This window comes from Eubalaena glacialis, chromosome 4 (genome assembly GCF_028564815.1).
Source record: "Eubalaena glacialis isolate mEubGla1 chromosome 4, mEubGla1.1.hap2.+ XY, whole genome shotgun sequence".
Lineage (NCBI taxonomy): Eukaryota > Metazoa > Chordata > Mammalia > Artiodactyla > Balaenidae > Eubalaena > Eubalaena glacialis.
The window spans coordinates 105,410,330-105,435,648 of NC_083719.1; the positions used below are offsets into that span (position 1 = coordinate 105,410,330).

Consider the following 25,319-nt stretch of genomic DNA (forward strand, 5'->3'; position numbering starts at 1 on the left):
TTTTCAATAGCATGAGTCATGAAAATCAAGGTTGTATCCCACACAAAAACATTTTAAAATCCAGCTCAAATCTAAGTGTGGAGATTAAACTTCCCAAACCCCGAACACGGAAGCGAAACCACTCTCCTCATATGCACTTAATATTAATGTGTCCTATATATATGCATGAAGACTTATACACTTATATAGAGAGAACACACATATATTTACTATCCAATAAACTACGTCACATCAAGTCAAATCTAAGTCTTGACCTATAGGCCAAAAATTTTTAATTTTTTAAAATATTTTACTACTTAAAATGTTTTTACAAGAAAGCTAAGACTGTCTACCTTTTAGCAAATAGTTGTGAATTTTTCAAATGTTTATCTTGCTGTATTCTCTAAGTGACATGGGACTTTGTCCATATTGTTCTAGGTGTAGGACTGAAAGCAGGTCTCATCACCCACGTCCAACTCCAGTCAATGAGGACTGGACCACGTCCAGCTTGGGGAGGTAAGGCAGAGCCCCTCGCTGACCAGCAGCATCTGCCACGAGCATAGAACAGAGCAGCAGGGCCACATGTTTGCCAACCACATCCAGGGAATACACGTTTCTAGCAGCGTTTCTACGACACCTCCTTAACAGTACAGTGTGTTGAAAAGCAGCGCTGGAAGAGGAGGACACTCTCACGGGCCCATGCAGACACACTCACCAGGCGCCTCGCAGTGGTGCACCTCTGGCCGGCTGTCCCCACGGCTGCAAAGAGAGCTGAGGGAACGACTAAGCTGAGGTCCGAATCCTCAAAAGCTTAGGGAAGCAGAAACACACCCATCAGTGTCATGAGGCAGGCAGACAAGGTACTTTACTAACTGGTATAAGATGATGCCTTTAGAAAGCGCAGTGAAGAGAACGCCAGAACTATCCTTGTAAAATAAGCAAGTTCATACCGCAGAGGCAACTTTTCTCCCAAAGAAAATGATATGAGAATAGAGCGATGAGCTCCCCCTCCTCTGACCTCTTCATCTTTCACCTCTCTGAAGTTTCTGATGCTGACTGAGCCTTCTCTGCACCTTCATGTGGTCTCTTCTCTAAGAGCACCACCGTCTTTGTCAGTTTTACTTGCCTCCAGTCTCAACCCCACCACCCATTTAGATGGCAGCTTCCCTGGGTCCATAGAGAAGTCAGTGGGATCCTTCTGATTTATTACCGCCATCAAACCAAGCTCTCCAACAACCTCTGCACCCTCATCTGCATCAGTCCATTCCCTAAAATGCCTCTTGTTCTCCCCGCTACAGAAGCTTTTTCAAATGCCTCAAACCCCTCCAGCCCTTTACTCCTGCTCCAGATGACTTCACCATTTACTTCGAGGAAAATCTCAAAGTGATCACACACAAGGCCCTTTCCTGCCTCCTCTGCATCTCTGAAGAGATCAGTGCAAAATCACTTTCAGATTGCTCTCTACTTTTGTCTATTCCTTCCTCCTCCTCTTCTGCCCTCCGAAGAAAAAACTAGCATAGTCTTTACAAGGTTACCCTTCCATCGATCCACTGTATTACTTATAATTCCTTCCTTTCTATCCCTTCCAGAAACTTACAGTCCCAATTCCCTCTTACATCTTCAATTTTCCCCTGTCCAGTCTAAGAGCATTCTCAGACTAGCATGATGGTTAAGAAGGTGGATTACACAACCAAACAGACCAAAGTTCTTATCCATCACCACCACTTTTTCATTGTGCTATTTTAACTTTTTAAGCCTCAGTTTCCTCATCCATGAAATTGGATAATATTATCTGGGGTACTAATGGACGATAGTAAGGAGTTTTAGGAAGAGAGCTATGCTCTGGGGTCTGATTGCCAGGATACAAATGCTGGCTCTGTCACTTCAGGCACATAATCATTTTAAGCCTCGGGGTGTAACCTTCAAATGAGATTAATAAAGGTATCTGCCTCATGGGGTTACTTTGGGGATTAAATGACATATTGCATATGAAAAAACTGAGTACAGTGCCTGGCACATACCCACTGATCAATAAACGCTAACTATATTTTCTAATCAACTCTCTCTTTTACAAAATCAGAAGTTCATCCAAAACAAACCCTTCACCATATAATTTTTATATTTCTGGTGTACCCCACAACACATAAGCATTTAAACATGATGATAATGATGGCAATATACAATTAGCAAGTTTTTACCATAAAATTCATGATTCTATGAAGCCTCAACCAACTGATGTTCATTATATTATCCAGAAGTTAGGCTGGTAGACTATTTCCTTTTGTGTCAAAAAAGTGAAAAAGAGAATTAAATAATCTCCAAGACTATAGGTAAATGATAAAATGCCTTAAGGAAGTGTTCCTTCCCAATGTAAAAGCACTCAATACCCCACTAAAGACAAACTAATGTTTTTGGAAAGAGCAGGTCACATAAGAGTTACTTATTTATTCTAGAGAAACATGTGGCCAGTTTTCAAAAAACAGAAGGAAAATAAGAAACAATGACACATTAGAAAGTCTCATACACAGATTCTAAGCCCCAGGTAACATTTTCCGAACATGAACGCCTTTCCCTCCTAGTTATCTCTGCCTTCAAACCATGTGTCCTGTCTCACAAGGAAAGTTCCTAAGCATGGGAATTAGATCTTAGACACACACACAACATAAAAGGGATGAGTTCTTACACAAGTTCTATACATTCAGGATGGCTACTGAAGATATTCTAAACAAATCACGCAAACAAAGAAGAAAAGGCAGCCTTACCTATAATTGCATTGTTTCCTCCAAGTTCTAATAAACTTCTCCCTTTAAAATATATAAACACAAATTAATTCCTATTTCATTGTTTAATGCACACAGCTACACGGCCTCAAATCATAGCCTATCCCAATTGTTTTAATTTATTTTCTGATTTAAAACATAGCATGAACATAAATAAACTGTAACTCAATTAAAAAAAATTTTCAAGGGAAAAAAAAAAGCATGAGCATCACATCAATGTCTAGATTCTTGATTTTAATAATTGTATCATGGTTATATGATAGAATGTCCTTGTTCTTAGGAAATACACAAAACACATTTAGTGGTAAAGGAATACAATGTCTTCAATTTTCTCAGAAGGTTCAAAAATATGTTCTCACAATATATATGTGTTTGTGTTTGTGTGTGTGTGTGTGTGTGTGTTGCTAGAGAGAAAGTGATTTTAAAAATGGTACAGTTGGTAAAACTCATTAAAGGGTATATGGGAATTCCTTGTGTTAGCCATGGAATTTCTCTAAGTTTGAAATTATATCCCCCAAAACTCCAAACAGTTAGTATAAAATGGTGCAGTCACTTTGGAAAATTGTATGACAATTTCCCAAGAATACAGTATTACCATAAGATCTGACAATTCCATCTGTACCTTCCATATCCTTCCAATTCTCTATGTGCTCCCTAACCATGTTCAAAACCACCAACCGCCTCCAGGAAAAGCACCTATAACTTAAGACAGGCAGATGCATCATTTAAAAATTGTAATCCTACTAATGGTACTACTTATAAGAGAACTACAAACTACCGATTTGAGTTAAAAGGAGGGGTAGGGAGGAGGACAGTATCTGCCAGTGGGAGAAGCAGGATTAACGATCTTGAGCACCACTGCACATACTTACTGGCCATTTGTTTATCTTTGAAGAAATAATCTAATCAAATGCTTGCCCATTTTTTAATTGGGTTGTCTTTTATATTACTGAATTGTAAGAATTCTTTATATATTCTAGACACAAATCCCTTATCAGATAAAGGATTTCTAAATATTTTCTCCCATTCTATAGGTTGTTCTTTTCACTTTTTTGATGGTGTGCCCTTTTTAAGTTTTTTTTTTTTTTTAATGTGGACCATTTTTAAAGTCTTTATTGAATTTGTTACAATATTGTTTCTGTTTTATGTTTTGATTTTATTGGTTGCGACGCATGTGGGATCTCAGCTCCCCAACCAGGGATCAAACCCGTGCCCCCTGCATTGGAAGGCGAAGTCTCAACCGCTGGACCGCCAGCGAAGTCCTGATGGTGTGTCCTTTGAAACTGAAAAGTTTTTAATTTTGATGAAGTCCAATTTATCTTTCTTTTGTTGTTTCTGCTTTAGTTGTCATATCTAAGAAACCACTGCCTAATCGAAGGTCACAAAGACCTATTCCTATGTTTCCTTCAAGCATTTTATAGTTCTAGTTCTCACCTTTAGGTCTTTGATATATTTTGAATTAGTTTTTGTGTATAGGGGTAGGTTGGGGTCCAACTTCATACATACGTTATGGTTATCTAGTTGTCCCAGCACTATTTGTTGAAGACTATTTTCCTCATTGAAATGTCTTGGCACCCTTGACCATAAGTGTAAGTGTGCATTTCTGGGCTCTCAATCTATTCCATTGATTTTTCTATCTTTACGCCAGTACACATAGTCTGGATTACTATACTTCTGTAATAAATTCTGAAATTGGGAAGTGAGAGTCCTCTGACTTTGTTCTTTCCAAGATTGCTTTGGCTATTTGGGGTCCCTTGCATTTCATATGAACTTTAGAATCAGCTTGTCATTTCTACAAAGAAGCCAAGTGACATTTTGAAAGGGATTGCATTCAATCTGCAAATTACTTGGACAGTACTCAGCTTGGGCAGTAATAATATTAAATTGTTTCCAAACAGTGAAAATGGGAGGTCTTTACATTTATTTAGGTCTTTTAAAATTTCTTTCAATGATGCTTTGTGGTACTCTGTGTGAAAGACTTATACTTCTTTTGTTAAATTTATTCCTAAGAATTTTATTCTTTTTGATGCTACTGTAAATGAAAGTTTTATGAATTTCATTTTCAGATTGCTCGTTGTTAATGTATAGAAATACAAATGATTTTTGTATCCTGCAACCTTGCCAACCACGTTTATTAGCTCTAATAGTTTGTAAACTTCCTTTTTAAAAGCAATGCCCATATAGCAAAATAGCTGACAGATAAACTATTCGAGTCTCATCTTATGCTAGGGTTAGAGTCTAAATCAGCAAAATAGGCAAAAATTGACCATCAATATTATCCTAGAAAACCTCTTTAGTGAGCCATAAAGTAGAGCATACAAAGCTATGTCTTACAACCCTTTTCAGTCATATATGCATGAAACAGAAATGAGAGAAAAACAGATGTAAGTCTTCTACACCACATTCACTCTAGGTCCTGTACTCTCTCTGGTCCTGTTTAAATTGTGAGTTTTCTTTTTTATTTGCCAAACCAGTCTGATAGAAATTGATAAGTACATTTGATATGATTCTACTATGGTCATTTAGGGAGGGAATGACATCCTTTTCCAAATTATGCTATTAAATCTGCTATCTCCCTAATATTAAGCCACTATTAACTGTACCCTTCCTTTTACTTGGACATTCAAATAAACACGGCTGGTGTCTCCATGGAAAGAAAGGGTCAAGGAAAAAAACCCAACCTTTATTTCATATCCATACCTGAGGGAATTAAAAGCTCGATATAAAGCCAACACTTACCAAACCTCTCCTGCACCATAAGAGCCACTTGTTTTCCCACCTGAGTGCTCCCAGTGAAGGACAGCAGGTTCATTCGCTCATCTTTGGCCATGGCTGTGCTGCAAGGGGAACAGACACGGTCACCCAAGCAGAGAAACCTAGCAATGGTGGCACTCGACGGTGCCAGGCCAGAAAACTCTGAAACCCCTGTCATGGAAAGACAGTCAGTGAAAGACACAAGGATCTATCCCAAGGGAGCAAGGGAAAGTCTTCATGACAATGATTTTCACAAGGAGGACCATACAACAGAACAGGCTAACCCGTTCTGGGAGCTCTCCGTAAACAGAAATCACCACAAGGACGTTGTTAAGGAAGATATTCCTTCTTGTACTGATGGGTGACTGGACAATACGACCGTAGCAGTTCCTTGATGAGCATCCCAGTTATTTTGCAGTCTCTTAAAACTGATTCCTTTAAGAACTAAAAGTTTAGGGACTTCCCTGGTGGTCCAGTGGTAAAGAAGCTGCCTTCCAATGCAGGGGATGCGGGTTCAATGCCTGGTTGGGGAACTAAGATCCCACATGCCACGGGGCAACTAAGCCCACGTGCCACAACTACTAAGCTTGTGTGCCTCAACGAGACAGCCCATGTGCCACAACTACAGAGCCCACGCGCTACAACTAGAGAGAGAACACCGCACGCCACAACTAGAGAGACTCCATGTGCCGCGACGAACAGCCCGCATGCCGCGACAAAGACCCAATGCGGCCAAAAATAAAAAATAAAATTTTAAAAAATATGCAAAAAAAAAAAAGAAGAAAATTTTAAAGACTGTAGGGAAATATCCTAAGTATCCTTCTTGGAAGCTGACTTAGAAAGGCTGTGCTATTTCCAGTTTCTAAGGAATGTAGACCAGACACTACTGATCTGAACCTTCTTGCTCACAGTTCAGTGCTTCAAAGGGCTTGCTGTGGGCCAAGCAAGGCAGCCACAGCATCAGACCAATGCAGGGCTGGAACTGTGTGATGAGACAGTGCATGTGGGCTTCCCAGGTCAGCCCAGCACATGTGAGCACTGACACTCAAGGGGGTTGCTGTGTAAAGCCCTTCTGCACACATTACTGTTATTATCTGAGCTATTCCAAGGCCAACGTGAAGGACTGCATGCCCAAAGTACAAGAACAGAGCAGGTCAAAGGATAGACTATTTGTTTTAAATGACAATTTAGATAATACTTCACTATGCACTCTTTATGTGGGAGTTGTATTTTCTAAATAAAATTTTCTCACTTATCTAAAAAAAAAGGAGTCATTTATTACACCTTTTTGAGACTGCCCATGGAGTACAATAGTGCAGTTAAAGTGCTGGAGGGGGACTAACACGTTCATCACACCTGTAAGGGTCCTAAGACCTGACTCCTATGAAACGCCATCTAATCAAAGTCAAGGCTGCTAGAACCAGCTTTCACCATGGTTCAGAGACAGTAGAGTCCGTTCCAGCTGAAAAGATGCTATGACATTCTCCCAAGTGAAAGCAGCCGGATACAAAGGCCGCATGATTCCATTTACCTGAAACACCCCAAAGAGGCGAACCAACAGGCATGAAGTTGATGAGGGGCTGCCAGGAGAGGGGGAAATGACTGCTAATGGGTACCAGGTCCCTTTGGGGGTAACAAAAATGTTCTGGAATAAGGTATTGGGGATGGTTGCACAACATTGTGACTGACTATTCTAAAAACCACTGAATTGTACATTTTTAAAGAGAGAACTTTATGGTATGTGAATTACATGACGATTTTTAAAAAACAATAAATTAGAAGCTGTGTCTTCAGGGTTCCCTTTTTTGGTCAGCTGAAGAACCCAGAGAAGAGGCTAGGTCCTTGGTGGGGAGTGAGAAACCAGAGCACAATTCCACAGCTTTGCTTTGTAAGTGAGCACGTTGATAAATCAAGCATTAGGAAGCCATGGGCTGCACAGTGGTACAGCAGGGTGTTATTTTAGGATATAAACACCTTACAATAGTAGCTCTGGGCAATGAAAAAGACAGTTCTCACTCATCCTCCAACAGACGCTACACATTAATGAAGTAAAGCCCAATGAGATCCGTAAAAATAATGATTCCAAAAAACCACGCTCACCTCCTGAGCTATATACTGAGTTTTGAACTTCTAGTAAAGATGATTCTAGTTGACCAACCCAAGCCCTTCAGCAGAAAGACACTCTGGGCCTATTATTGACCTACCCAATATCCGCTCCACCACAAGTCAAGGAACAAATCGCACCAGGCAGCTTGTTGTCCTCCAGAACCTTGGCTATTATCCTAGGGGAAAAAAAGCAATTACTAAGGAAGGGAGTGATTTAATTTCTTACCATTTTTTGAAAAATAACAATAAATTCCAACTACATTGACTACTTTCTTTTTTCAACTTTCTCTCCCATCCCTCAAATATCCAGGCTAGATTTTTCCTCACATACTACAGATGAGGTTTTCAAACACTTAAAAAGCAGGACTCTTTTTTTTTTTCCTAAAAGAAACTTAAGAAGAAGACATGCAAAATAAACAAAACATCTAAAGCACTGATCAGGAAGTTCAAGGGATCACGGTTCTCAAGTATTTTCTGCCAAACTATGAAGACACATCTGGTTCAAGATGGTAGACCGATTGCAGGGCTTTTTTTTTTTTTTTTGGCTTCTCACCACAAATCCACTAAAATGATGTTAAAGAAATAAAAAGGGAAATATGGAATAAAACCCACGAAGATGAAGAAAATGAAAGATAGCTCCCATTAGCAAATGAGAGGTTTTGACGCATCTCTGTCAAGCAGAGCCAGCCAGAGAAGTGGTAAAGGATGAAAAGGGAAAGGTTCGCCAAACCTAGACAGTATGCTGAGAAGACAGAGCAGAGGGCACTGGACCTGCCTGCAGAACCCCAGAGAAGTTCAGGACTAGTTTCCACTGGCTTCGCGCCAACCTCTTAGGAAATAGTGCCCTCCAGGCTAAAGTAAGGTGGACAAGCACAGCTTTTTCTTTGTCTGCTTACAACTTAGGCTGTTAGAGTCAAAATGAGAAACACAGTTCAATGCTACTTAAATCTGATTTTAAGTTGTAAAAAATGGCTCCAGTAATTCTGATTTCTCTGAAACAGGGTTCTTTCATTGATTTTGAGCTTCCTGAGGAGCATGGGCCTAAATAAAGAGTTCTTTCGGATCAATCATCCCAAGCTACTGGCTACTTTCTAATTTGCTTAACTTAAATTTCAAAAGGATCCAAATCCTATACCCACTTCCATAAAAAAAGATACCATTGTCATGCCTAAGTAAATTCTCCAATTGTCCCCAAAAATGTCCTTTACAGCAGTTTTCTTTCCTCCACCCAATCAAGGACCACACACTGCAGTTGTCATGTCTGAGACCAGCTGTCAGGCTGTACAATTCTCTCCAGGGACTCAGGGTGTATCTACTATCTGTACAAGTAGCTGACTGCTCCTGAAGGGTAGGTATTTTGCTTTGGCCTGTGGGTAAAGGTTAACCAAACCCTCTTCCTCTAATGCATGAGAATCTGACCTTGGGTTAACTCTTTAGTTTTGTTCCTCAAGTTACCTGATAAATGCCAGAGTATCAACAATGCTACCTAGACAATGTGGCTCATGGTAAAAACGACCCTTGACTGGTCAACTCAATCTAAACTGGAATAAACGACCTGAGAACTACAACTGGGAACCTCATGCTTTTGCCCTTCTCTGAGCGCAGTGACTCCTGTAACTGTACGTCCCTGGTGTGTGGTTGGAAGCCACGTGGATAGAATTGTTACAAGACATTTTAGCTCGTGTGGGGCATTAGGCTTTTAAGCCAGGGCAACCTCCACACCTGTCAGTATAGAGCTCATCTCCTTTGCCCTGAATAAACTGCTACAAAGACACTGAATCAAGAGGAATACCTGATGCTATCCTCCTAGCAAACTATGTTCCTGTCCTATATCCTTCTGAACATATAGAGGTACAATATGTGGTCATTTTATGAATCTGAATATTAGCTGAATTTTAAAAACTCCCAGTGGACGTTGCAGCACCCTTGGTTAATTCCAGCACAATTTAGCATCATTTTACTTATTGTCTTACATTACAAAATCAGATAATATTCTCAATTACCTAAAAAAAAATCATCCATGTTCCTATGAACACCTCAAACCCTTCAAAGGTTTAAAGTAAATAAACAAAGCAAATATTTAAAAGCACAAGGCAACAATAACTTAGAACTAATATCAAAATTAATATGGGCTTCCCTGGTGGCGCAGTGGTTGAGAATCTGCCTGCCAATGCAGGGGACACGGGTTCGAGCCCTGGTCTGGGAAGATCCCACATGCCGTGGAGCGACTACGCCCGTGAGCCACAACTACTGAGCCTGCGCATCTGGAGCCTGTGCTCCGCAACAAGAGAGGCCGCGATAGTGAGAGGCCCGCGCACCGCGATGAAGAGTGGCCCCCGCTTGCCGCAACTAGAGAAAGCCCTCGCACAGAAACGAAGACCCAACACAGCCAAAAATAAATAAATAAATTTATTAAAAAAAAAAAAAAAGACTTCAAAAATTAATAATAATTTAACCAGCTACTAATAACATTTGGCAAGTCAGTTCACTATGTCCACATTAACTTTTTTTTTTTTAAGGATTTTTTTTTTAATTAATTAATTAATTTATTTATTTTTGGCTGTGTTGGGTCTTCGTTTCTGTGCGAGGGCTTTCTCTAGTTGCGGCAAGCGGGGGCCACTCCTCATCGCGGTGCGCGGGCCTTTCACCGTCGCGGCCTCTCTTGTTGCGGAGCACAGGCTCCAGACACGCAGGCTCAGTAGTTGTGGCTCACGGGCGTAGTTGCTCCGCGGCATGTGGGATCTTCCCAGACCAGGGCTCGAACCCCTGTTCCCTGCATTGGCAGGCAGATTCTCAACCACTGCGCCACCAGGGAAGCCCTTAAGGATTATTTTTAAAAATTGCCTGGGGAATCTCATCACTTTTTATCTGTTTTGCATATCAGTGTTCTTCTTAATTTGAACAACTTTGCCTTTAAAGATATTGTTTCCTCAATATCACATATTCTTTTCAAGTAAACACTTAACACACGCTACTCTTTTTTTAGCCGACTTGTCACTTCCTAAGCCAGTGTTCCTAAATGACCTTCCAACATTAAGGACCCTCTTATGTATAGAATCCATCACAAACTCTCTACCAACAATTCTTTAAATCAGAGAATGTAGACCACGCAAACGATGGAACATCAAGGACCCACTGTCACCCTACTTGGGAAGGCACTCTCTTCTATACATTCTCTAAATTCTGGAATGATAAATTAGTAACACTGATTTTATGACCTAATCAGAGTTGTCATGTTTCCAAATAGGAATAAATAAAACAGTAATTTTTTTAACCGAAAGATGAAATACATTTTAGATAGTGTTAGAAGAATCAGTGGAATAATATAATAACCCTTTCTTTCTGCTTTGCTGACTGCCTATTAAACAAAAGAAATAAAAGTATCAGGTGAGTAGAAATCAAGACCATTAACATGATGAATAGTTATAGCATAAAGCCCCTAAGTTGCAAGACTATTTCCTCTCCACTGGATTTGTTTTTATTTTGCAAGTGACAAAAAAAAAAAAATATTTTAAGAGTTCAAGTTCAACATTTATATCAGTATCTGGCATGTTTCCCAACACTTAAATGTATGGCCCTGAAAAAGCTCGACGGCCTAATGATACAAAAATGTTATTACAACCAAAGAAGAAAGAGTTTATCCAAACTCCATGCTAAAGTAAATATGACACTTTCATGTCAGATTAAAAATTCAGTGTCTATCAATCACTCTTTCAAGATTCTTCCATACCCAGAAAGAAGAAAGTCACACATACTTACTTTGTGACAGCTACACTAATGAGGGAAGTTGTTGGAGCTCCTTTCCTTATAAGGGTAAAAAAACAAAACAAAAAAAAGGCAGTTTAATTTGGTGGAAATCATAAATACCTTTTATTTTCAAGCAGAAGTCTGTGTGAGAAAAAGTTCTCTCCAATTAAACAACTGAGCCTAGTAACTGAAAGAGAAATCTATCCTTCAGCCTGGTGCCTCTGGGACCTAAGGAACTATAAAACTTTTATAAATAGAAAAATGGCACCAAGCAATTCTGAACCTGCTTGCTGCACTGATCACAGGAACTGTTACATTAACCTCTGCCAACTACGGAAACTGAGTAAAACAGAAATTAATCAACATGAACTTTCACTGGAAGGCTCAGAGGGCTGAGGAAAACTATACAACTAGCCTTTGGCAACATGGTGCCAGATCATTAATCCTCCCAACTATGCCCTTGCTTTCATACAGTCTTTGAATACCTTCAACTGAATACAACACTAAGATCAGTACATATTAGCGGGACAGATACAAAAGGGGCAAAGACAATTCTCCTGGTTTTCCTGATCTAAGTTCCTCCATTGAACATGAAAGCTAAAAACAAGCAACTGTTTTGTCATCTGTAAATACTGACATTGTCCCAGCTAATTTTTACTATCACATATTTTATAGCGATGTAACATTTAATGCATCAATGGGAATATGGCCAAGTGCCTCAGAATCACTTGGGAATTCACTATCAGATTTTACTGAGTTAAAAAAAAGAATCGAATTTTTAAAAGAAGGTTGTGACGTATCACAAGTTCTTTTTTTCCCTCCTACTTGTTCACTTAGTTTTCTGTTTGTTAGTATAGTATAATAAAGACTATCTGGTTTTCACTCCCAGTTTTCTGGCACACCCTGTATCAACACCGCTTGGAATTTCCCGAGTGACAGAAGCGTCTTTGTCATGCTAATGAGGTGACCAGTGGGCCCGCCCCCAAGATAGCATCAGGATGGGTGCTGGTCATTGGTCACCAGAAAGATCAACCGTGGGGAGGTGAGGAGGGATGAAAACTTAAGTTCAATCACATGTACGATGATTTACTCAATCATGCCAACGTAATAAAACCCCCATAAAAATTCTGGACACGAAAGCTCAGTGGAGTCTCCTGGTTGGGAAGGCGACGTGTGCTCACCTCACAGGGAGAGAGCAGGGAAGCTCTGCGTCTGGGACCCTTCTAGACCATGCCCTATATGTATCCTTTAAAATAAAACTGCAATCATTAAATATTGCGCTTTCTTGAGTTTTGTAGGCCATTCTAATGAACTACTGAAACCAATGGTTCACAGGAACCTCCAGATTTGTAGATGGCTGGTCAGAACTACAGATGTCCTGGAGACTGGGAACATCTGCAGCTTGCATCTTAAGTAGGGGCAGTATCGTGGAAGACTGAGCCCTTAAACAGGTGGAGGCTGACACTGAGTCCAGATAGTGTCAGAACTGAAGTACAGTATGCCTGCTGGGGGTGGAAACAACTGGAAGGAACAGGGGACAAGGCTGTGTCAAAAAAAAGGAGGTCGAAAAATATAAATTTTACCAATGGTAAAATTTGTAATAATTAAAAATCAGCATTTCACAACTACCAGGTGTGACTTAGCTATGTTACTTGAAAGAGTAGTAGAAAACATTTCAATACATTTGCAATACTTTCAGTAGTACCTGAAAATAGCTACTTTTACCATCTAACTACTGGATAAGAAAATGAGCCGTTCTTACCAAAGGCAGGCATTCCCACAGATCATGGCGACGGCGTTGTTCCAGCCATACACCGCCACAGGGAAGTTGAACGCAGTTATGATTCCAACCAGGCCTACAGGATTCCACTGTTCAATGAGCGCATGGCCAGGTCCTGAGGACAGGGAAGGCATGCAACATGCTTAAGCATGTTAATTTCATGCCTGTCAAGGTAATAAGAACAAAGTCTGCAATCTTTCATTTTCAGAACAAAGGTGCACCAGACCAGGTGGGGACTCCAGATGCCTTGTAGCGGATCACTTTACACAGCTGTGGGATGTTGGTACATTAATTAGCATACAACAAAAGCTGTTATTACTACCACATTATCTTATAAACCATGAGGATATCCATTATGCCTCTGCTCATAGGAACTCGGTGTAGATCAGGGCAGTTTCAGTCCCATCTGGGAGACAAGGAAACTTCAGAGAGTAGATGAGATGTGTCCTAGGTGATGTGATTGCCAAGGGCAGGGCATGACCACAACACAGGAGTCACGACTCTCAGGGCCGTGTTCTTGACGTTGCCTGATGAAGCCCTCAGCTAACCTCTCTAAATTCAAAACAAAAGTGGCTCACGTACAGGGAAAAAAGTTATAATAATTATAAAAATGTTGAATGAATGAATTGCACACATCTTTACATACATACAGGAAAACTGACAATACAAATTGAACCATTTGCATTTTATAGACAATCTTTAAACTTAAAGACACCATAATCCCACAAGGGTCTTATTTTAATCAAAGGCAGCTGGAGCAGTGAAGAACCAGAGCAAGGAGTGTGAAGGTTCACAAAACCTGGTTAAAAGCACTAGGAAGGTCACGCTCCCAGCCATCCACCTTCTGGCCATGCTCACACTGCGAGCAAAAACAGGGAACCCACCACTTGCTGCACCTCATTCCCAGGCCCTTCCTTAGTCTAGGAACCCTAATCTCCCTGGAGATGATGTGCTGGTACAGCCTCACAGGGCCTCTTCCTGCAGGGCCTGCCTCCTCTTCTCTGCCCCTCCCATCTTTATCCTCCCCCCAGGTAGGCCAGTGCAGCTCTGATAACATCCCTCCATAGCTTGCCACACTTTGGTGTCTGGATCAGTACTGGAGCTGCCCTCAGGGTAAAGTCCAAACTCCATGAAAAGTCCCTACCCAAGGTTCCCTCTCCACCCATCTCTCCCCCTCACACTGTGCCCTCCAGCAGTGCTGAAGTAACACAGTTACTAATGGCTAAAGGCAATGGCTATTATGTATCTAATTAAAGACAGTAACTGTACATTTGAAAAGAATCCCCTAACTCTTCCTACAAGCAGGGAATTTGCCCGATATTCTAAGAAAAAATAGGAAAATACGATTTTGTAAAAAATTTCTTTTCCTGATTATAAATGTAACACAATTCCCATTTTGGAAACTTTGGAAAATATAGACAAATATAAAGAAGACAATAACAACCATCAATCATTCTGCCGTGACAAACAACCAAGTAACAAAGTTAATACTTTGGCAGACTTCCACCCTGGTACTTTTCCTTGTCCTCATCAAGGTTGGTCCTTGCAGCACAGTTTAACAACCAAAGACTGAAAATACCCTAAATATCCATCTTTTAGGAACTGGCCATCCTTACAACAAACAGACAACCATAAAAAAAGATGAAGGAAGTACCTTATTGGAATAATATGAAACAATTTCTAAGACACATTAAGTAGGAAAAAAGTAGAGAACAGAACATACAGTTTGCTAGTGTTTATGTTCTAAAAGACAGGTTATTTGCCTGCATGTGAATAAAAGCTCTAAAAAGATACACAAGAAACCAGAAACATTCGATACTTCCATGGAGATACTATGGAGTAGCCGGTGGGGAGGACAAAAACCTTTCATCCTTTACCCTTTAATTCCTTTTTAATTTTGTGATATGAATATATTACCTCTTCAAAAAATTAAAATAATTCAAAAATAAGTAAATACAACTTTCCTATAAAATTGGGGGTTGGGGAAAGCAAACTTCATGATTTTTTTAATGCCTGCTATAGACTGCCAAAATTATTTACTCAACTTTTGTCATATGATTTGACATGTAGGTCATTTCTAATGTTTCCTATTAATAGGACAATGAACATCTTCACACATGAACCTCAGTCACATTTCAGATTATTTACTTCAATTAGATTCTGGAAACTGGTATTAAGTATTTAAGGCTCTTTGGATAGATATTTTTCCAAATTGTTCCCCAGACAGACTGGTGACCCACATTGCCAAAAGTCCCCATAAAAGAGTGTCTGTCTCACCCATGGACTTGCCAATTTAAAAAATTTATTTTAAAGTTTAAGCATTTTAATCTGATGTCTTCATCTGTTTTAATTTGCCTTTCTTAGTAAAGAGATTAAAGTTATTATCATATCTATGTACTACCTGAAATTCCTTTTTTGCAAACTGTTCACAGCCAGAGAAATTTTTGGAGCTCTCTGTATTAGAGTATGAAACTCTTAAAAATAAATAAGATAAAATTAAAAAATCTCTTAGCTGAACTGACTTCATTGCTTACTTTCAGAAGGCAGGATGGGTCCCCCAATCATCCGAGATAAGCCAACAGCATAATCACAAATATCCACGTACTCTTGAACTTCTCCCACACCTTCCACTAAGATCTTCCCCATCTCCAAAGACACCTAAAAATACAAAAGACCAAGCCGCATTTTTCCAATAGAATTCATACTCTAAACATTAAATTTATGGTGGGGAAATCAAAACATATTTTGTTTCTGTTTTGCGATGTTCATAAACTTCAGAAAGTCTGTTCTTATTTTTCTGAAGAATTTTAAAACCCAAGAATTGTCTTCACTTTTTCCTGTCCATCTTGTTAATCTTCCCTCTAAAGAAAAGATTTTTGAAATATATAAATTACTCTTCTTAAACATCACAATCTTATACACAGGAGGACAAGATAGCCTTATTCCTCACTCAAAGGACTGTATATTTACTACAAAAATACTTTACCAAGCTTCCAAGTACTTGGATCTTCTCCCGCAAGGCATCACCAATCTGTCTCACTACTTCTCCTCGCTTTGGAGCAGGAATCTAAGAAAATAATGGAATTTTAGTGTCTGATTCAAAGTGTAAGCTCGTGTCTATAACACAGTAAGTATTAGATAAATGTGCAATAAGAGAACAAAGTACAAGCACATCAAAGACAACTGTTTTGATCCCATCAAGAGTGTGACATGGCAGGCCCTAAAACCCATACCAGAGACCAAAAAAATATCCAGATGATACCTTCTTGGTGAGCCAAGGGCTGTGCTAAGTACAGAGAGAAATTCAGATTGAACACAACTTTTTGGGATGGTTCCAGAAAGCTCAGAATGCCTTACATACCTGTAACCCTTTATGATTCCCAGAGGTATTTTCATATGGGTCAAATTGACTGCATGCCCAAACCCTAAATTCAGCTTACTTACAAAGCTGGTATTCCATAATCCATCCAAATAGTACCACTCACTCACCAAATACTTTCTGAGCACCTACATACTATGTGACAACAGTAGTACTAGGCACCGGGGCTAAAATAAGTGAGGCACTCATGGAGCTAATAATTATTATCTAGCAGCAGTCATGGTGCTAATAACGGGCGGGGGGAGGCAACAAATAATTACGAAGTGCCACAAGGGCTATAAAGACCAAGGAAATAAAGAGGGTTCTAAGACAGAGGAAACAGCAGGCTTGGAGGATAAATGGGTACATTACTTTACCTAAAAGGCTGTCAGCCCAAATCTCCAAGGTGAGATTTAAGCTGAAACCTAAGGTTGGGAAAAGTCAACCATAGGAATATTCTTCCCAAGGAAAAGAAAAACACGTAAGAGACCCATGGAAAATAAAAGCCTATCATATATGAGGGGCTGACTGAGAAGGACATTACGCCTACAGCTAGAAGGAGCTTTAAGGAGTCTGAATTTTACTCCAGGTGCAATGGGAAGTCTTTAATGGTTTTTAAGAGGCAGAATGAGATGATTCACTTGAACTTTTCTAAGATCAGTGCCTGATGGGTGTAGAATAAATTGGAGGGGAAAAGAGTAGAAGCAGGGAGACCAGCTAAGAACATGTTCTACTAGCCTAGGCAAAAAATACTGGTGACTGAGCCTTAAGATAGAAGCAAGGGAGACAAAAAGTGGATTCAGAATCTATTTTGGAAGTAGAATGGACAGAACACCCTAATGGAACAGGTATGGGAAATGAAAGCACTCAGGGTGACTCCCAGGTCTCTGGCTTGAATAGCTAGGTAGATGGAAGTAGAATTACAGGGATGAAGATAACTCAGAAGAAGCATCAGGATTTTTTTTGGAGGTGGAGTACAGGTTGGGCCATATTAAGTTTGAGATGTGATGCATGAATGGAGACATACTTTCGCCACCTACGATGTCACCCCTTCTCTCCCTTCCAGCTCTTCCTGATTTATTCCACCTCTCCCTCGAAAGGCAACTAACAGGACCATTCCCACCCCCCCCAGGCTGCAGCCAGTCCCCCCGTGCCCTCCTCACAGAGAGGCCTCCCAGAGCTTGACCGTGAGCTCAGGGCTCTTCTTTGCTCTCTCTCCTTCCCAGATGTACCCCAAATGTCTTAGTATAGCTTTTCTGAAGGGTAGCTTGGTATTCTGTTAACATTTAAAATATCCCCTGCTTTGAATAGGCAGTTCTACTTCTGGAAATTGAGTATATACATAAGTGTGCAAAAGTAGAGGTACAACAGCATTTACTGCAGTGCTGTTTCCAGTAGAGAAAACAGAAATCATCTAAATGTCCATCAGTATATGATTGGTTAATTATGGAATAGCCATAAAATGGAATGCTTGACACTCTCTAAGAAGAATAAAGTATATTTATAATGAAAAACTTTTAAAAGCCATAAAAATAGCAAGATAAGCATAAGTTTACTTACCATATGCATTAAGTTTGAAGGAATATAAAAGATATTAACAGTTGTAATTTCTGGGAAATGGAATCATAAAAGACTTTCATTCTCCACATTTTGTATGTGGATATTTGCCATTTTTACGATACCTGCACACTTTCAGAAACAGTAAACAAAAATTATAACATTAAATGAAGTAGCACAGATCCTTTGTATTTTCTAAGGCATGGAATGGGTTTAATAATGTTTTGATCGAATTTAGCCCACACATTTATAAACTTAGCAAATTGGTTAATTTCAACTCAGAATGGCCAACTCAGTACACATGGCTATTCTAAGCACATTTATTCTATCAGTCTTTCGACCACCACTTACTGCACACGTTCTATGAGCCAGATATTGTGCTAACCCCCGGGATACTAGGGAAACAAGTCAGCTACGATTCATGCCCCCTAGAGCCAATGGTCGAGTGAGGGTGGTAGACACAAAACAGGAGATTACAATTTCATGTGGTAAGCACCGTGATGGAGCTAGACTGCACAACTGGACCACCTATGAGTGTTAACCTAGCATTACTTGGGGGCAAGGAAGTGGGGAGGAAGGAGGCTTTTTAAAGAAGTTTAGAGTTGAGACCTAAGACCTAAAGCATGACTGGTGTTTACCAGCTGAAGAGGTAGAGAAAGTATGGGGGACAGGGAGCATAACATACGCAAAGGCTAAAAGACAAGAGAACACGGTGATTTTGGAAAACTATAAAGACTTCAAAGAGGTAGGAGAGGAAAGTAGGGGCCACACTGCAAAGGACTATGTAAAGGATACAAAGAGCAGTGGGGAAATCACTAGAGGGTTTTATATGGTGTGGAGAAAAATCACAGTGCTTTTTAAAATACCACTCTAGGGCTTCCCTGGTGGCTCAGTGGTTAAGAATCCGCCTGCCAATGCAGGGGACATGGGTTCGAGCCCTGGCCCGGGGAGATCCCACATGCCGCGGAGCAACTAAGCCCGTGCACCACAACTACTGAGCCTGTGCTCTAGCGCCCTCGAGCCACAACTACTGAGCCCACGTGCCACAACTACTGAAGCCCGTGCGCCTAGAGCCCGTGCTCCACAACAAGAGAAGCCACCGCAATGAGAAGCCTGCTCACTGCAACGAAGAGCAGCCCCCGCTCACTGCAACTAGAGAAAAGCAACGAAGCAGCAACAAAGACCCAACGCAACCAGAAACAATAAATAAATAAAATAAAATAATAAAATAAATAAATTTATAAAATACCACTCTAAATGTGGTATAGAAAATGGATTGGAGGGAGAAAAGACTCAGGTAGGAAATGAGGCCAGACAAGAGATGGTGGCTGTCTGGACCACAAAAATAGCAATAGAGAGAAATATAATTCAAAGTGTTTAAGACTTGGTAATTGATCAAATCTCAACCCTGGCTACGCATTAGAACCACCACCCACGGTTTAAACTACATTCCATCCCAGACCACTCAAACCTGGCTTTTTTTTTTTTTCTTTTTCCTCCAGCTTCCAAGATGATTAGTAGGAGCAGCAAGAGATGAGAAGAAAGCCAGGATTAGGTGTGAGGTGAGGGATATGAGGGGGGAGCAGGAAACCAGCAATACAGCCATATTCCCCGTGTGGGCTTGATCAGTCCCAGTGTGACAGGGCATCAGTAACCTCAGACCCTCCTGAGACGGGAAACGAGAGTCCTTATCCCTACACACCTCACCGCGAAGTTAGATTTACAATGAGCATCAAAGGCAGCCATAGGAGAGAACTATGAGCCCTTGGGGAAGTACTACAAAGATACCCACCCATGTTAAAGGGTTACCAAGTATCTGGTATCCTTTTATTCAGCTAGAGAAGGCCCATTCACAGTTCCTGCCATCTCTGGCACTCCTCACCAGAAATGGAGAGGGAAAATGATGACACACACAGCGGATGGAGACAGGCAGAAACAGGTGCATTCAGACTAAACTTAGCTCATGAAAGAAAGCAACAGAGTGAGAAGTCCCAACCAGGTTCCCTGTGGTTAGTTTTAGTCAAGAGAAAGAAATGTTTTTATAACTACCTTTTCATATTTTCATACTTTTTTTTAAGGAAAAAGGAGACAAAGTTCCCTTTGAAAAATTCCAGGTTTAACACAAATGAACTAAATGAAACCGTGGTTTGTCCTCACAGGCAAGGCCATCCAGAAAGGTCAGGACCAAGCAGAAGTAGCCCCACACGAGGGAGCATCCAAGAGGAAAAGTGTATATACCAGGAGGGGATCAAGCTTTGGTCTGTTCTTGTTTGAGAACCAGCAGCCGGGCTGGCAGGAGTCCAGAGGCACAGTTAGGAAAGGCTCTGCTTCTTCCCTAAACTTTGGACTCAATTGCTTAACTCAAATTCTAACAAGTGGGATTCCCGACTGATTTTACCATCACCCAGGAAAGCCACCTGTTCCCACTTAGCACCCCAACTCTACGGAGAGGTCTAACAAGTAAAAGCAGAAATAGTAAGAATGTTAGGTGCAGAGGCTGGCCCGGCTGAGTAACGAGCAGGCACCAAGTAAGAACCTGAATTCAAAAGTAGCAACAACAACAAAGTACAGCACAATATTAAAGAAAGACATCACAATGCCAGCGGCCACCCCCTCAGGCAAAGCCAAGACTAACCTAAAAGCCAGTTCAGGGAAAGACAAGACCCTGAATTCACACAAATCTTTTTTCAAACAAGATTGTATTTACTGTGGGTAAAGACACACGTATAATGGAAGTTTCTGGTCAAAAGTTTCACTAGCATTCAAAATAGCACATGCAAAGAGTGAATCCTAATGCGAATTATGGACTTCAGTTAATACTAATGTGTCCATATTGGCTCACCAATTAACACGTACCACATTAATGCAGGGTGTTAATACAGGAAACTTGCAGAAGTGATGGAGAGTAAGGAACTCTACACTTCCTGATCATCCTTCCGTTGAAGGGGTTCAAGCCACTGCAGAATGGGCCAGTCTGGCATGTTCTTTGGCATTATTTTGAGCTAAAGGCAATCAAAGCGCAGTAGACTCGGAAAAGATTTCCAACTCCTCCTTAACTGCCTACAAGAACTTAGAAAGGGGACCTATACCATGAGCTATCGCCAGAGGTAACTTTTTATATCTGACTTATCTGCATGAGGGAAAACATTTGTTACCAAACACTTGCTCTTCTCACGTTCCTGAGATTTGTCCTCCTCCTCTTTGAAGCCCCAAGCCCCCATCCCTTTCCTTAGATCAGGATGGTATATAAGCCTCAGTTGCCTGACTGCCTTTGGGTCTCATATCTTTGTGTCTCCCCCTCATACAAAATTAAAATTTGTTTTTCTCCTGTCAATCTGCTGTATGCTGATTTAATTATTAGAACAGCCAAAGAACCTAGCAGAGAATAAAATATTTTCCTTCCCTGTAGTTTCACCCTAAAACTGCTCTAAAATATAAAGTCTATTAATTAAAAAAACAAAAAAAGGACAATTGTCCTTCAGTATCCACAGGAGATTGGTTCCAGGACCCCCATGGATTCCAAAACTTGTGGATGCTCAAGTCCCTTACATAGAGTGGCTGAGAACAGTCAGCACTCTGTACCTGCAGATGTGAGACCCGCAGAGGTGGAACCGGCTGACTTAAAATAAGTTGACACAGCTTTGGTCACAATTCTCTATCCTGCTAAGGTGAACTTTACTTAGCACACTGCTTACTTTTGGAAGTGGTATTTTCTTTGTTCAAGGATATTTTTGATTGTATATAATGGAACCCTGAGCATAACTTACAGCCAGAATTAAAGAGATGTTCTTCCTGCTTTGCACAGAGGCGGTCTCTTGGCTGACAATAACCCTGCATCCAACCCAGGGCTCTCCTGGAGAGTCTGCCGTTCCCCAACTCCCCACAGCAATCACGGATTCAGGAGAAAAACAAAAAACCACTGAGGCTCAGCAGTCACAGACCCAGCAGCACATGGTTCTAGAAATCAAGCTCACGGGTACGGAGGTTTGCCCCTGTCTGCAAGCACTTTAAATGATTAACTCATTTAACCCTCACAATAACCCAAGAGGTATGCACACCTGGTCTCCCCTTTTTACAAGACAAAGCACACTAAGGTGAAGTGACATACCCAGGGGCAGAGCTGGGTTAACCGACCGGATATTCCTGCTGCTTCGGGCCTTCAGCTGAAGACCAAAAGGGATATTCAGGGTGGGGGAGGTGAGGGAGGCCTGAGAGATCCAGACTAGGCCAGTTCTTTACTCTCCCCTCCTCCAGACCTAGGCCCTTATCTAGGGATAGCTCAGTGTGGCCCAGCCCAGCTCCAGTCAAAATCCCTACACCAGCTCACAGAACTCCTGGTGGAGACAGACGAAGAAGGCAGAACCGGCCTCAAAGCCTCATCAGACTGTTGAGGAACTGGAGCCTAGGCCCGGTAAGAGGGGCCACTGCCACCACTGCCCTTTGAACCGGGAATGTCGACCTATTGCTAAGATAACCCCAACCCCGATAAAACTGGCAGGGAGAGAGAGAAGGAGCCTACAGGTATTTTTAGCATAGATATTCCTTTCTCTTTGCTTAATTACAAATTCAAGTAACTTCAGTTGGAGAATAAAGTGTTCATAGATCAAGTTTATGCTACATCAGTAGAGTTCTATTCCCTTTAAAATTACCGAATTACTGAAGGCCAAATGTGGAAAAGGCACTACGTTAGGACTACAGCAGAGGAGACAGTCGCAGCCCCCAGGAGCTCCTGTTTCAGCAAAGGGGCACTGGCCTGCTCATCAGATGTCTCTTATTGCACCGTCATTACAGTAGGTAATCGTGCCGTGGCCTCCATACTTACATCTGCCCAGATTCTCCATGCTTCTCTAGTTTTCTTTACGGTTTCTTCATAGTCAGCCATGCTGGCCTAAATAAAGATTTGGAGGGAGACAAAGGGAAAAGGAAAGGGCAGTGATGATCTTCTAAGAACAAAGGTTTTTGGAAAAGAATTGTAAAATCTCTGGTTGACTCTAAGATTTGTGCTTTAAAATGATTTTCACAGCCTACACTTCCAAAAACTTGCTGGAATTCAGTAAGTTAGAATCTGTGCTTTTTAAAACCTTGGTTCTCAAAGCAAGGTCCAGGAGCCTCATCTGTGAGCAATACCTGAGGTGTATTAGAAATTCAGAACCTCAGGCTCCAACCCAGATTTAAGAGGTCAGAACATTCATTCTCACAAAAGTCCCCAGGTGGTCCAGAAGCATGGCCTTCAATGGACCCCCTCCCGAGTCCTCTCTAGGGTTCACCTTTTCTGGGGCGCACACACCCCCATCGAGAGTCTCCCTCAGATATTCTTAAATGTTACATTAAAAAGAAACATTATTCTTTGACTTTGTAAAGTTGTATAGCTCGTCATCACTGGCACAACTCCCAGTGGGCATTTTGCATTAAAAAAAAAAAAACCCACTTACCTGTCGGACTCTTGCAATCGGCTCATTGTTAGCAGGACAATAGGTGGTGATAACCTTAAAACAAAAAGATGATCACCATAAATAGAAAATGTAATCCCAAACTGGGGGAGCAGATCAAATGGGGGAAGGAAAAAAAAGACTAAGACACAATATTCAAACTCAGAACCTTTACATTAACTTGTTACAAATAAGCGACTCTACAGAGCTCTTTCATTTTTGACCTGAACATTCAGAACAACCTTTTCTGCAAAACCCACCTTCACCATTCTAAATATTAGGTATTTAAACAAAAGCCTAAATGTAATCCATTATTTTGCCTCTTTTTCCATTAACAACAGACCAAAGTTACAAGTTTAACTTATTCCCTCTCTCCCTTACTCTGCCTGCCCTCTGGTAAGGGGTGAAATGGCCAAAGCTAGACAACCATGGGAAAGGCCTGTGTCCACACAAACTGGAGAGGTCAATTATAAAGAAAAAACCCAGGTGTAGCTTTAAAAAAGGCTTTCAGGAGAGGGTATTTATCCATGAATCTAATGATTGGATACCACAGGAAAAACAGGCTGAAACCACCAATGGAGGAGGGGGGATTTGGGGAACAATTAAAACTGCCTGCGTCTCCTACAGTCACAGATAACTAAAAGATGTGTTTCCTCTAACAAAGCAGGTTCATTCAACAAACTATCAGAATGTTACATAACATTTTCTTATAAAAGCTTTCTTTTGTGTGCAGCTCTCAAAAAAATCTAGGTGATAATAACCTAATCTTTCCATCCTAGTCTATAACATTTTATTGAACATTAACTGGGTGTCAAGGACGGTGTCAGGCTCCGGAAATAGAGAAACGCTGAAAACCCAGCCCTCAAGGAAGCTCAGAGCTCAATGAAAACATGATAGGATTTCAGCAAGTCCGAGCTTGCATTCCAAAGGATTTCAGAAAAGAAAATAAAACTATACTGTAGAACATTACCTGTGGCGCACCTCACATGTGAGGAACCACAGTCAAGCACAAAATTCCGATAATTTTCACCGCTAAGCGTGTGGCATTTCTCACTAGAGTGCAGAATTCTGCCCCACGGTTTCAAGTATGCGTGGGAACTTCAACCCCAACCAGCTCCAAAATGAACTCGATTCTCCATAACACACGGGACCTAAAATCTAACGGTATTTTTAAGACAGTCTACGTGAGGAAACTTTTACTGTGGACTTCAAAACTTCCCACCCAGTACAACCGCCGACAGCATCCGTGGGGACTCGAGCTGGGCAGTGCCTGTCCGGCCTCCCGGGGCTAAGTGAGGCCGCAGAGATTGCCCGGGACGCCCGCATACCTCTCCCCGGCCTCCCCAGCTTCCATTATACACGCCCTCGTTTTCCTCGCGGAGCCCCAGCTCCTTCAGCCAAGCATACTGGGGCTGATTGATGAGCAGAGTGGACATGAAGGCGGCAGGCCTGTTCAAAGGTCCCGTGAGCTTGCTCTTCCTTGCAACGTGCACGCAGAACAGGCCGGGAAAGCGCCACATACTGAGCCAGAGAGGCGCAGTGCGCCTGCGTCCCGAGGAGCAGCTGAAATAGGGTCCCGCCCCCCACCCGGAGGAACCCATTGGGCAGGTCCGGGCCCACCCACAGGGTTCGCCCCCTCCCCCGGCGTCTCCCTGCCTATTGGGGTCTTCCGCAGGAGCTCGGAACTGTAGCCCGGAGCTTAAACCCGGCCTGAGACAGTGGGGCTGGGAGGAAGTGAACGGGCTACTGCCATCTGGTGAAAGAAACTGAGAACAGCGGCACCAGCTAGAAATTTTTTTTCAGCAAAATACTGGCTCTAAAATACAGTA

General features: G+C 41.4%; 1 protein-coding gene across 1 annotated transcript in view; it reads right to left on the minus strand.

Annotated features, from left to right (window-relative positions):
* Positions 1–25,045, minus strand: part of ALDH7A1 (aldehyde dehydrogenase 7 family member A1) — a 38,765-nt gene extending 13,720 nt beyond the window's left edge. The window contains exons 1-11 of the mRNA XM_061189559.1: positions 24,819–25,045; positions 23,494–23,547; positions 22,884–22,949; positions 16,133–16,213; positions 15,681–15,804; positions 13,129–13,261; positions 11,379–11,423; positions 7,718–7,795; positions 5,499–5,596; positions 2,742–2,783; positions 695–789 (exon numbers count right to left, since the gene is read on the minus strand). Coding sequence (XP_061045542.1) covers positions 695–789; positions 2,742–2,783; positions 5,499–5,596; positions 7,718–7,795; positions 11,379–11,423; positions 13,129–13,261; positions 15,681–15,804; positions 16,133–16,213; positions 22,884–22,949; positions 23,494–23,547; positions 24,819–25,010 — 1,008 coding nt within the window. The 5' untranslated portion in view covers positions 25,011–25,045. The remainder of the gene's footprint in view (positions 1–694; positions 790–2,741; positions 2,784–5,498; positions 5,597–7,717; positions 7,796–11,378; positions 11,424–13,128; positions 13,262–15,680; positions 15,805–16,132; positions 16,214–22,883; positions 22,950–23,493; positions 23,548–24,818) is intronic.
* Between the last annotated feature and the right edge of the window lie 274 nt (positions 25,046–25,319).